The 13,039-nt window shown below is 45.7% G+C and overlaps 1 protein-coding gene across 1 annotated transcript in view; it reads left to right on the forward strand.

Moving 5' to 3' along the window:
• Positions 1 to 13,039, forward strand: part of cacna1aa (calcium channel, voltage-dependent, P/Q type, alpha 1A subunit, a) — a gene marked incomplete at both ends in the record, with an annotated part of 79,107 nt that overhangs the window by 20,914 nt on the left and 45,154 nt on the right. The window contains 6 exons of the mRNA XM_084570812.1: positions 7,649 to 7,740; positions 9,231 to 9,383; positions 9,552 to 9,739; positions 11,654 to 11,757; positions 11,850 to 11,965; positions 12,488 to 12,706. Of these exons, the coding sequence (XP_084426938.1) occupies positions 7,649 to 7,740; positions 9,231 to 9,383; positions 9,552 to 9,739; positions 11,654 to 11,757; positions 11,850 to 11,965; positions 12,488 to 12,706 (872 nt within the window). The remainder of the gene's footprint in view (positions 1 to 7,648; positions 7,741 to 9,230; positions 9,384 to 9,551; positions 9,740 to 11,653; positions 11,758 to 11,849; positions 11,966 to 12,487; positions 12,707 to 13,039) is intronic.

Genomic DNA, 13,039 nt, shown 5'->3' on the forward strand with positions numbered 1-13,039 from the left:
GGAGGCAAGGATGTAAGAGAAATGGAAAGGGGTTGCTAGCTAAGCATAAAGACAGAGAGGCAGTAGGAAAAAAAAATGTTCAGGACAGAAAAACGGACACCGGTTTCTCCTGGAAGGAGGGGGGGGAGGGTAGACAATGACCACAGCGAACATAGATTTGTGTAGGGAGGGCATTATGGGTAGCACTGATGGCTCACAGCAAGACGGTTCTGGGTTCGATTTCATCTGGTTCCTTTCTGTGTGGAGTTTGCATGTTCTCCCTGTGTCTGCGTGGGTTCTCTCCAGGTTCTCCAGCTTCCTCCCAGCTTCCAAAGACATGCTGGTTAGGTTCATTGGTGATTCTAAATTGGCCGTAGGTGTGAGTGTGAATGGTTGTCTGTCTTGCAGAAACTAGCTCCTATCTAGTTCTATCATATATATTTCTATGAGACACATGCTGTTTGCATGCTGTCACATGCTGAGTCGAATCTGTTTTTGAAGACTAGCGTGATTTGGATGATGCACGAGTGATGGCTCGGAGGAAATTAGAAAATGAATTCCTTCAGCCAGTCGACGCATACATCCCATCTGCCAAAGTCCAGCCACGTAAAACCTTATTCTCTTGTTTCTCTCGTACCAACGATACAAGCTCCACGTCACATTGATTAATCCTGTTAAACGCCGCCTGTAAGTTTTACTAGTGTGTCCGGTGAAATTACTGCTCGAGAATACTGGCACAGATTATAAAAGCTGAGGCCGCTGCATGTTTTCGTGTGTGTGTGTGTGTGTGTGGTGATTTGGAGAGCTTCACGGGTTACATAAACCCTCTGCATATCTGCTGACAAAGCACGAGTGAAACTAACGATTTCACCCTTCTGCCTACATTTCTCTCGCTCCCTCTCTCTCTCACACACACACACATCCTGAGCAAGTCTGGCAGTATGTCCTTACGCTTTAATAAGAGCAATCATGAAGCCAAGCTCCTCTCAGCGTGGCACAACGGCGACTGTAAGAGAGAAGAGAGGTGAGAAGACAAGTGTCAGCGAGACAGCGGGAAGCGGCGAGATGCAGGGGAGGAGGAAGGAGAGGTGGAGCCGAGTGAAACTAGCCTGGTGTAGCAAGAGGCTATTCTTACCAGAATATGAGTCTGGTAAGATGCCATTTGGACTTTATATAGGGCGTGTCTCTGCACGCGATTGGATAGTCCTACAAATAGTCAGATCCATATGGTGTGTATGACAACGTCGCTGTTACTCTTCCGTCTGTCAGCACATTTAGACCCTCCAAACCTTTTGATTAGCCCGTTAGATCTTTGACAGAGCATTATCAGGTCCATCTTTCCAACTTTCCATCAGAAAAAAAAACTTGATGATGCCTTTGAAATGCATTCTGGGATACCTGGATGTACCAGGTCCACACAAGTTACCTCCAGACGAGGCAAGTGCACATTCGTACAAATTAGGACTGTTACTTGGCCTCGTGCGTACTATGAATTGGAACGGTACTTGGAGCAGCAAGATTGCATATTGATAAATGCTCCAACTTTCCCTGAGAAAAATATTGTGGGCGGGGGAAGTTTGGACCGGCTTCCCAGCTAACCAAAGCGCAGCACAAAATTGCAAAATCTTTAAAGCCACGCAAAAATAAGCAGGAAATTAAAAATATTCTGGATTCATCTGTAACCGCTTGTCCTGTGAAGGGTCGGGTGAAAGGCAGTGTACACCCTGGACAGGTCTCCAGTCTATCGCAGGGCTAACACAGAGAGACAGACAACCATTCACACTCACACCTACGGCCAATTTAGAATCACAGATGAACCTAACCAGCATGTCTTTGGACGGTGGGAGGAAGCTGGAGAACCTGGAGAGAACCCACGCAGACACAGGGAGAACACGCAAACTCCACACAGAAAGGCCCCAGATGGAATCAAACCCAGAACCTTCTTGGGATATTTTTTAAAAAAAAGGCATTGTCTGGGCCTGCCTAAAAAGCAGAAGCAAATTGTTCGGTGTGCTGCACTTAAACCTAGATCTTAGGGCAACCAGAAGCAAGTGGCCGGCGGACCTCAGTGGCTTTAATGGGACACGTGATTGCAGGAGGCTGGAGAGATGAGCCTTAGCCCGTCCATTTAGTTATTATTCGTGTGCTAAGGCTAAAATCTTAAAATCAATCCTGAAACACAAGAGGCTAGCACGGGGCACATCTGCTCCTGCTTGAGTGTTTTCTGGTAAAAAGATGGGCTGTGGCGTTCCGCTCCAACTGCACAGCCTGCGAGGCCTGGTTGAGAACGGCATACGGGGGATTACAGTAGTCGAGACGGGATGAAAAATAAAAGGGAGGATGCCAGAGGAATATCTGAGATAATGTCATGAAATAATCATAAACTGAGCAACAAAGATTTACAGACAGAGCTACAGGACACATGCAGTACTGTACATCCTTTTGATACATCACGGACGCCGACTGAATCAACGCACACACACTGTCTTTGTTGTGCTCTTCGTGAATGGCGGTTGTGTTCTTAGCCGTGCGGCACTTTGAAGATGAAAGGCTACTTGGCCTTTCTATCCACCTCTGGTGAAACCTTTGATAACACACTGACCGGTGCGGGCGCACACACATTTCCACTTCAAACATTCCTTTCCATTTCCTACTCACCCCTACTGCACTCGCGGGCGCTCTCTTCAAACGCACGCGAAGACAAACACCCAAATGGCACTTAACACGTCGGAATAGATTAGCGAGATTAGCTATTCGCTCTACGAGCTTGTTGCATGTCATTTGATTTGTGCGTGCCCGTGTGCACGCATTGACCCGTCCGTCGCTTGTAAATTGCGAGAGTAGTTTGGCACAGGGGATAAGCTAGTTGTTTTTTATGCCCACTATTGATTATTAGTCCAATTACCGTTTGTTTACAGCCGTTCCTGCGACACCCATCCCCCCCCCCCCCCTCCTCTCATTCTGTTCTGCCTCCCCGTGCCCCTGCTCAGGTTCTTTTGATTAGACACGACAGGCTCGGGCAAGTGAGAGAACAAAGCTAGGGGTGATCCTTTCACACTTTGAAATCAGCTGAAATTGAATTTTAAATTTGCCAAAATCTATGAATAAGGAACAATGACTGATTTGCACCTGATCATTTAGAGGTGCTATGAAGTCATGCTCTGAATCCGTCCAACCGTCCACTGACTGCGTGTTTTCTCTTAAGAGCCAATCCAAGAGACAAGTCACTAGTCGGTCACAGGCCTGACACATTAAAGAACAGAAAACAAGTCACACTCATATAATTTAGAGTCACCAGTTAGCCTGAAAGTACCAGGAAAAACGACAAATCTGAGCTCTCAATGTTTCCTCTGATTTGGTAGATTGGGTTTGGTCCCCTGCTGGTTTTTCCATCTCGGTCCAGTCACTACCAATTATCCAGTATTGGGTTGGTTGGACACAGTAATTGTACAGAAGTGCAACTTTTGTCAAAGTCAAAGTCTTAATCCACCAAAAACCACCTCGTATTTAAAAACTCAGATGTCAAAAATGACACTCATTCACTGGCAATGCTCCAGTTTCCTCCCTCAGTCCAAAAACGCAAGTTTTAGGCCTCATCTGATGTGACCTGGGTTCTGCTAAAGGTTTCTTCCTCTTCGCTGGAGTTTTTCCCTGACACTGTGACCTATGTCCTTACTCGTGGGGATTATCAGGCTAATGTTTAAATAAAATTCTGCAGAATGTAATTCAACCAGAAGAATTTCTCTGCTAGGGCGGAACAGTGGAGAGGTGGTTAGCACTGATGCCTCACAGCGAGAAGGTCCCGGGTTCGAATCCATGGGCCGACTGGGCCTTTCTGTGTGGAGTTTGCATGTTCTCCCTGTGTCAGCGTGGGTTCTCTCCAGGTACTCCAGCTTCCTCCCACCGTCCAAAGACATGCTCATTGGGTTAATTGGTGATTCTAAATTGGCCGTAGGTGTGAATGTGAGTGTGAATGGTTGTCTGTCTCTCTGTGGTAGCCCTGTGATAGACTGGCGACCTGTACAGGGTGTACCCCCCGCCTCTCGCCCGATGACAGCTGGGATAGGCTCCAGCAGACCCCACGACCCTTCACAGGAACAAGCGGTTACAGAAGATGAATGAATAAATGAATTTCTCTGCTAATGTTTGATTTCCAACCAGTAAGGCCCCCGTGCTGCAATGAGGTTTCGAGCTTACTATGAAAAAAAATTGCGATCGCTCCCAACATTACACCATTTTTAGGCTACTCTAGACGTTCTCCTTTCAGATAGGAAGTTATGCGGGTGATGCTTTTTCCACCAGTTAAAAAAGCGCCGTTAAAAAACAATAGACGACATTAACAGTCCTTCACCTTTTCTCGCTGAGGTAGCGTGTGAGACTAATATGGGGAAGGATCGTCGTTAAATCGCAATCAGTCATAAGATAAGAAAGCAAAGAGACGGGGGGAAGGTGAGTTGAGTTTGGAGGAGAGATGGAGCGATCTAATCAGCCGCGTTTTGCTGAAGTCAGCGGGAAAGCAAAAAATATCATGTGTATAATGTGCTGGATTCCCGAGAGAAGTGGGCAGTGGAGGGATTGTGTAACAGCAATATCGCTTAACGTGATTCTCCTTAATTATTTCCATCAGTCTACCTAAAGTGCACGTGTGTGTGTTTACCTGTGTCTGCGCTACAGACTGCGTCTCCGTCCCTGACAAGCAAGACATCGATTTCAGTTGGTTATTCCAATGACCCACTTTCCAGCGCGCACACTTCAATAAAATCACCTCCAGTCGGTGCGTTTCAGCTCCGACCGATGTCTGTTTGCTGTCCTGAGGTGTGTGTGGATGACTCTGTGTCATTCTGAAACATTTACATTAAATAGAGGAGAAAGGAGAGAAGTATATATAAAAAAAAAACAATCAATCTGGCTCCTCCCTTGGCCCTGTTACCAAGGTGATACAGAGATTCTATCAATGAGCCAAGGTCCCTGTTGCCATGGAAACACTTATGAATGAGAAAAGGGGGCCCAGTAACCGTGGAGACGGCGTGAATGAGGAACTGCCTCATCGGTCTGACACCGTTTGTGACGGCCGGCGCTTCTTAGGAACCGAATTGTTTGCCACAACAGTGTCGTTATTTTTACCGTCATCATCATCATCTTCGCCGTCGTGGCTATTAAAATCATCATCATCATCATTGTTTGTGCTGAGATAGAGTCCGTGAATTTGTTTGTAGGTGCGGGATCAGCAGTAATGCAGACACCGGCATTCATCATTTACCCACATGCGGGGAGGAAACCGGGTTTTATGTGTTTGCTCGTGTCAGCACGCGGTCAGATTTGCCGGTAAATGTGCAGCTTTGAGCAAATCTGCATCTGCTGGTCACTTGCTCGTGCGTTCATACCCAAGGTAACCCGAGTACAAGAGTTCAGATGTGCACACATGGCGAGCGTGTTGTGTGTGTGCACGCCTGTCGGGATATGGAGAGAATTTTGTTCCTTTATTATTCAATCAAATAGAATAGATTTGAAACCAAAAAAAGAGATTTGAGAGCAAAAAAAGAGTAAGTGGCAATCACAAATTTTTTTTTGAGATCGAAAGAGAACAAAAAAAATATGAGAGAACATATTTCTTCATCAAAGAGGACTGATTTGCAAGCAAAATAGTCGTATGTTTTTACTTACAATCATTAGTTTCGATTGAAGTTGAAGAAATATGTTCTCTCATATTTTTTTTGTTCTGTTTCAATCTCCAAAACATTTTTTGGATTTGCCACTTACTCTTTTTTGCTCTCAAATCTCTTTTTTTTTTTGGTTTCAAATCTATTCTATTTGATTGAATAATAAAGGAACAAAATTCTCTCCATATCGGGATAAGGTGCACGATGGTTTTAAAAGTTTTAATATTGTCATTGGATGATATGTTGTGTCACGACCTGGCTCGTAAGCCACGACAAAAGACAAAGAAACGCGGTAAAACATAAAGGTCAACTGATTTATTAAAATAAACCAAAAGAACCCATAAGAACGAATGAGATTTGAGTGTGAAGATCAGCGTGTCTGTTGATGGATGCATGGTAATGTACGTGTGTTGTTGAGAGGAGAGTGTGAGGGTGGTGACTGCCAGGTTTTATAAGCTATGGGAGACTGGCCAGGTGCTCCCAATTGCCCAAATTGAACCCGCCCACTGAGGTACCTGCAGGAACAGAGAAGACAAGACAAAGGGAACACACAAAACAGGCCCTCGTGGCAAGTGGCCGTCACAGTTGATTTTGTTAAATTTGCATTCCACTGTGGTGCAGTGTAGCCTGAGAGCAACATCTGAATTAAATATGAATTGTGTAATACACCAAAAAAAAAAAAGATAAATCCATTTGTTTAAGTGTTTGGTTAAAGAAATAAATGTATTTCTTCTTCCTGATTGAAAATATCAAAAGTTCCAAATTATCCGTTAAATGTGATATTTTGTTGAGACGTCAAATTGCATTTACAAAAACCCAGAAAAATCATAGTGGCGTTTTTCAATTTGGCCTCCCGTCAGCGGCGTCCATGTCCACGCCGCCTCCATGTCCGCGCTTGGTTGGGTTCGGGAAGGTTTGCGGTAATGGTGATGGTTTGTGTTAAAATACCCTTTCAAACATGTATCGCGGCCACAAAAGTCACAGAAATACATTTATTTTTTTTTCCTCCCACTCCCACTAATACCTCCAAATGCTTTTCTGCTCTTTCGCAAATGTCACAACATTAAGATCCTGTGAGTTGCTCAGGAGTACTTTGCATATATTTAACCACACATGCGGCTTAAGTGCGTTAATGCGTCGTGACCAAACCGGGGAGCTCTCAGTTACAAGTCAGCCTGTGATGAGGAATTTGATATCACACAATGTCATTACAAGGACCCAAGCCTAGGCTAGTGATGGAGCACCTGGGGGTGTGGGAGGGGATGGGGCCCATTCAAAACCTCAGCTGAGTGTACCTTTACCTACAGACCCTGAGTCAGTGTAGCTTTTTTTCTACAAATTTGCCGTATTCCAAGCGAAGCAGGTGGACTCCAGACCTGTGATTAAAGCTTTGCTGTGTCACCGGGCCTCTTAGTGGAAGTAGAAATGTGTCAGAGAGACGGAATCATAAAATGAGAGAGAGAGACAAGTGGGAAGTAGGATGATTCACAGTGTGCGTCAGACGAAAGGGACTGACTGGAAGTCTGGCGGCGCAAGGGAACATCTTAACCCTCTCCGGTGCACACGCAGTCTGTTTACAAGTCTTTATTCAGTCTGGGTGACGGGAGGAACATTTCAAACTGAGAATAAGACCAGTCAGCATCTCTTGATTCCAACCATCTGCCGGCCGCAGTCAGTCCTCGTCCTCCTCCCGTCTTCCCCCGTCTCTCAACCTTTCTCCTTTCGCGTTTTATCTCTCTCTCATCCCTCCCCTCGGCCCATCCCTCTCTCATCCTGATACACTTCTCCGTCCTACTCCACTTGTCAGCTCTATTGATCAGCTCAGCTCTTACAGGATTTTACATACACCCGGTTGTTTGTAACGACCTGGCAAGGCGGTTTGTGTGCGTGTGGGCGCGGAAAAAATGGAGGAACCCGGGGGAGGCTGACTGACGGCGACAAGCTTGACTAGCTTGAATATTGATCCGCTGTGCACGCTTCTGTGCGTTTGTCTTTTTTCCCCCCTTTAGGATCCTGTCCACTGTGGGTTCAGAGTTCGACTTGCGGACCCTCAGGGCTGTGCGAGTGCTGAGGCCTCTCAAACTGGTGTCCGGTATTCCCAGTAAGTCAACACTCAAGTGAACATATGACACTAAAAAAAATCAAGAGTTTCTTTTTGAAATTATACACACTCCAATTGTTTTCATTGCTTTTACACATAATTATGTTGCCCCAATATGTCCAAAGAGACCCAGAAAACATGTTCATCCCCTTCCTCCACTGATCAGAAAGAGAGTCCTTGTCTAAAGTCGAATTCCTGCGTCTTGGTTCTCCTGCCTCCTGGTTTCTCAATAACAAGCATGTGAAGTTCGTTCGGACTTGACAAGTTCTACTCTGAAGTGCAAATTCTGGAGGACGGAAGGACACAGGACGGCCATTCTGTAATTGGAACGGCAGCGAACTTTAATGGCGCCTGGGAAATGCATTCTGGGACATAGCTACCCCAAGTCCACACGAGTCCCGATGCGTCCTCGGTAAAACGGGCGAGGCAAGAACGCATCCGGCACTTTGACCGAACTTGGTCAGATGCGTATTTCGTATTGGAGCAGTACTTGGGCAGTGACAGACAACCCTCTTCCTGGAAGGGGCGTGGCCAGAAGCAGCTCATTTGCATTTAAAGCTATGGAGACTAAAACCAGGGGCGTAATGAACGATCCGTGAAGTATTTTGAGTTGAACCTTGAAAGACACATTCTTATTGCATGTTATATCAACTTAAAAGGTTATATTAACAAACCAAATTAAACTTTTATTGCTACATCCCTGCTTAACACCACGTCTTATTTGCCGTTCCGTTACAATCGAGAAAGTAGCAGGGGAGTGCAGAAAAAGTTTCCGAATCCAAATATCGCCGAGAAGCAACTTGCGTAGAGGCTTTGTGCAGCTTTAGCTTTGCTCCGCATAATGCACCAACAAAAGGCTGGTTCCCCATGCGCTCGCTCTGCTCATTTTTTAAAATGTTAAAGTGGCAGTAGACTTCCAGCAACCACTGCCACCGCAGTGTTATTAATAACCCCGCTCTCCACTACAGGTCTGAACAGGCAAACCGGGGCTTACTCATCATAAAAGTGACTTTCTGTGAATAACCCTAAATGCATAAGTCGTGCGCGGCAATGCGTGATATACTGAACGGTTAAAAAAAAAAGGGTTCCAGGAAATAAAACTCGTTTGTTTGCTCGATAGATTTTAGGAGGAAAGTTTAATTACACCTCTACTAAATACGATGCATTTTGTGGTAATAGTGTGTAACCACACCTTGAATCCCATACGATCATGGGTAGCAGGTGCCTCTTCCATTGGGCTCAGCAAAATGTTTAATAGTGTAACCTAAGAGTATTGGTTAAAGCGAGCGATACAATCTTTATAGGGGATTTCATTACAAATCCTGCACAGAATCTCACTGTGTCATCGAGGAGGTCTGATTGCTTCATACTATGTATGGTTTTTCACTGCTCAGATGGAGGACAAAATTGATTTCCTTGTAGGTTGTTTGGCTTATTGGGTGCAGAAGAAAGAAGTTGAATCCTAATACTTTGCACACTGTGTCCTGCAGGCTTACAGGTGGTGCTCAAATCCATCATGAAGGCCATGATCCCTCTGCTTCAAATCGGCCTGCTGCTTTTCTTCGCCATCCTCATGTTCGCCATCATCGGCCTGGAGTTCTACATGGGCAAATTCCACACGACCTGCTTCGACAATCACACAGGTAAAAAAGGGAGCGCGCGTGCGTGCATGTGGCCAAGAGTGCAGTCGGGATTCATTTGTTTGAACCGGAGAAAACTGCGACTGTTTCGTCTTCTTGAGCTGTTTATCTCTGTCATTTATGGTAATTACAAGCGCTTTTTGTTTCTTCCAACCTCCGTCCCACATTCAGGTGAGATCCGAGAGGAGTTTCCATGTGGGACGGAGCTTCCGTCGCGGCTGTGTCCCGAGGGCACCACTTGCAGACAGTACTGGCTGGGTCCAAACTACGGCATCACCCAGTTCGACAACATCCTGTTCGCTATTCTCACCGTCTTCCAGTGTATCACCATGGAGGGCTGGACCGAACTGCTCTACTATGTACGTACTGCTGAACACAGGTCTCAGCGGCCGCTTCGGTCAGCCAAGGAGAACAGAGCGTGTCTATAGATGATGATTTTACTTTTTTTAGGATGAATAAAACAACGGCACAATCTCTGAAAAACCAAATCGAATGTAGCCGAGCTTAGGTACTCATGTTTGTCCAACATGTCCGTCGGCAATCGCTGTAATCTTTTTAGTGTCAAGTCTTTGAATAGACTGCAAAACGAACCAGCCAAGATTTCTCTCTCTCTCCCTCTCTCTCTCCCTCTCTCTCTCTCTCTCTCTCTCCCTCTCTCTCTCTCTCTCTCTCTCTCTCTTATGAAATAGTAAAATTCAGCTCCATTAAAGCTCCAATGATTTCCAGCCGTGCACACCGTGCGTCTGCCCATAAAATGGGTACCGGATTCCGAGCGGTGTCATCACTCATGTCCAGGACTGAACATTTCCCTGCCGTCAGTGGCAACGGTTGCTATAGCAACCGGAGGCAGATGAGGGTCTCTGAGTGTTACTGTAGTCCTCTATTTTTCCCCGTCTCCTCTGCCTCTCCGCCTGTATCATTCCTCCAGCTGCTCTTTCTTTCTTTCTTTCTTTCTTTCTTTCTTTCTGGTTCCTTACCCCCCTTTTCCTTTCTTTCTCACCTTTCCCTCCACCTCTTTCATTCCTCCCTTTCTCTTCCTCTCCTCTGTCTCTCTCAGACTCTCAGACCTCGTGTCCCTGCTTCCCGGCGCTGCTCTATATTTAAAAGGGCCTGTTCAGCCCAAGTTATTCTTGCAGCTGCTGGGGAGGGGAGCAATAAAAGTTTAATGGTAGAAAGAAAGAAAAAAAAAAAGAGGGGTTGGGGGGGGTCTGCGGTACATCGGGTACACGGCGGCGTGGCCACCTTACATGACGGAAGAAGGGAATATAAAGATTGATAGGCGGGGGGGTATACGAGAAAGTTGTGAAGGGTAAAATTAGGAATCAATTTAGAGCCTGATCAGTGTCAGTGAGGAGTAAAGAAGGAAGGTTAGAAGATTTAAAAAAAAGGTAGGAATGAAAGAGAAACTAGACAAACACGGAATTAAATTAAAGAAAGATGGATGAGCAGGGCAAACGAAGGATGCAAAAGAAGAAACAAAACAACGAGGAGGAGCGAGTGAGGAAAATGGAAGGCCAGTCCGGAGACAGAGAGGGAGCAGGCATCTGTTATACATTATTCACTCTGACAGAGCAGCTAAATAGAGTGGCAGATATGCATTTACTTATTGAGATGACTTAAAGCAAAACCGTGTCGGCCCTGCTGTTGTTTATATTTCCAGCGGCGGAGGCGGACGGACAGAGCCACCGCTATCTTTTTTTCTTTTTTCTTTTTGATGGCAGCACAGATAAGGTTCAGGCACATCCATCAACAGGATATTTAGAATCGTATTTTGTGTCACATGTGCTCACGCAAACAAGCGACCTGGTGTTTGGTGCAATAAACGTAACCCACCAATAAGAACGATAGAAAATACAGAAAGAATACATAAAAAGTCTGGATTTGAAGAAAGAACTATAGATTGTGCTTTGTGCATTAACAAACAAAGGTAAATGCACTGACAAATGTCTGGATGGACTGCAACCTCCTGCCAGAGGGATTTGGCTCAAGGGTTCATGTCTTAGAGCAAGTAAATGCACTTTAATTAGACGATCAGGCCTAAAAATAACAGCCCGTTACATCGTTTTAACTTTCTGCACAGACAAGCTGACATAGCTGCTGTTTATTATTTGCACATTCCTCTTTTGACGGAGAATCTGATGTCTCAGCCCATCAGATATTGGCTAATAACTTTATTTTTTTAGCTTAGATTCCCTTGCATCCAGCACACGCGTATAGCACAAAGCATTGATTACCACGTGTGTGTGTGTGTGTGTGTGTCTGTGTGTTTCTAGAGCAACGACGCCTCAGGGAGCGCATGGAACTGGATGTACTTCATCCCCCTCATCATCATCGGCTCCTTCTTCATGCTCAACCTGGTGCTGGGCGTGTTGTCAGGGTAATCCGTTTGAAAACCTTCAATCTTCTTCTCGTCGCTACGACCGCGACGCCAAAAAATAAATATTTATCTGAACATTTGTGTCCGTGCAGGGAGTTTGCCAAAGAGAGAGAGCGCGTGGAGAACAGGAGCGAGTTCCTGAAGCTCAGGCGACAGCAGCAGATAGAGAGGGAGCTCAACGGTTACCTGGAGTGGATCTGCAAAGCTGGTATGGACGACTTGTTTTTTCACCGACAATGACGCCCCCTTAGCTTTTGCAGGCCTTGCCATAATAAATTGGGACACTTTGGGTCATCCAAATGGTCAAATGGAGGATCCATCTGGTATTATTTTTTAATTAAACCATTGTAGAATATGTGCACAGTCTCGATTTACTGAACATGAAGGATTAAAGACGCGCCTGGTTGATGCTAGCTCAGAAAAGACCCACCATTTTCTTTCTCTGGCCCTTTTGGCTCATCTGCAGAGGGCAGGAAAGATGCAGAGAAGATGAATCGGACGGTTAGACGCTAGACGCAGGAAGGAGACAATAAAGGAACGGACCTTTGATCTTCTTAAAAAGACAATCTACATAAAAACAAGGAAGCTAAAAAAAATAAAAGATTAACATGATGCACAGGTGCAGGCCGACGCCTTTGTCTCCGGTTTTAATTAAGATGAAAAATGACTATTGATAATAAATATTGTGGGCATGAATTGAATGAGTATTAACATTCTGATTTGCTTGCAGAGGAGGTCATCTTGGCGGACGACGAAAATGAAAATGACTACGACGGTACGAATTTCTACTGCGAATCTTGCACATCAACTCACGCGAGTCAGCGCGAGTGCAGCTGTGTAACAGATTTTCATTCTCTATATGAAGGATCTCGAAGGAGACCCACAAAGAACCATAAGAGCAAAGCTGAGCTCCTAAACCCGGAGGAAGGGGAGGGAGACCTGGCAGTGGGTAAGATACATTCTGTCTCACAAAGGCAAAGCACAGGTACAGTACACACAGATCTTATCTTGCATATCAGCATCACCTGACCCTCCTCTCCTTCCCTCTCTTGCCCTTTCCTCCCCTCCCCTCTCCTCCGTTCGTTCTTCCCCCGCCGCCCTGCTCTCCTCGTGTTACGTTCCTCCCGTCCTCGAGCCCCTCGTCTTTCCACGTCTTTACCCTGCCCTTGTTGTTGCGCTCCCAGCTCCTCTCCCCCAGCCCTGCTGTCTCTCTCGTCCGACGCTCTCGTTCTCGGCAGTTCGTCTCTATGACTCTCGCAGGAGAGAGAGGATTGTCTAGTGG

Source organism: Chelon labrosus, assembly GCF_963514085.1.
Source record: "Chelon labrosus genome assembly, chromosome: 21".
Taxonomy (NCBI): Eukaryota; Metazoa; Chordata; class Actinopteri; order Mugiliformes; family Mugilidae; genus Chelon; species Chelon labrosus.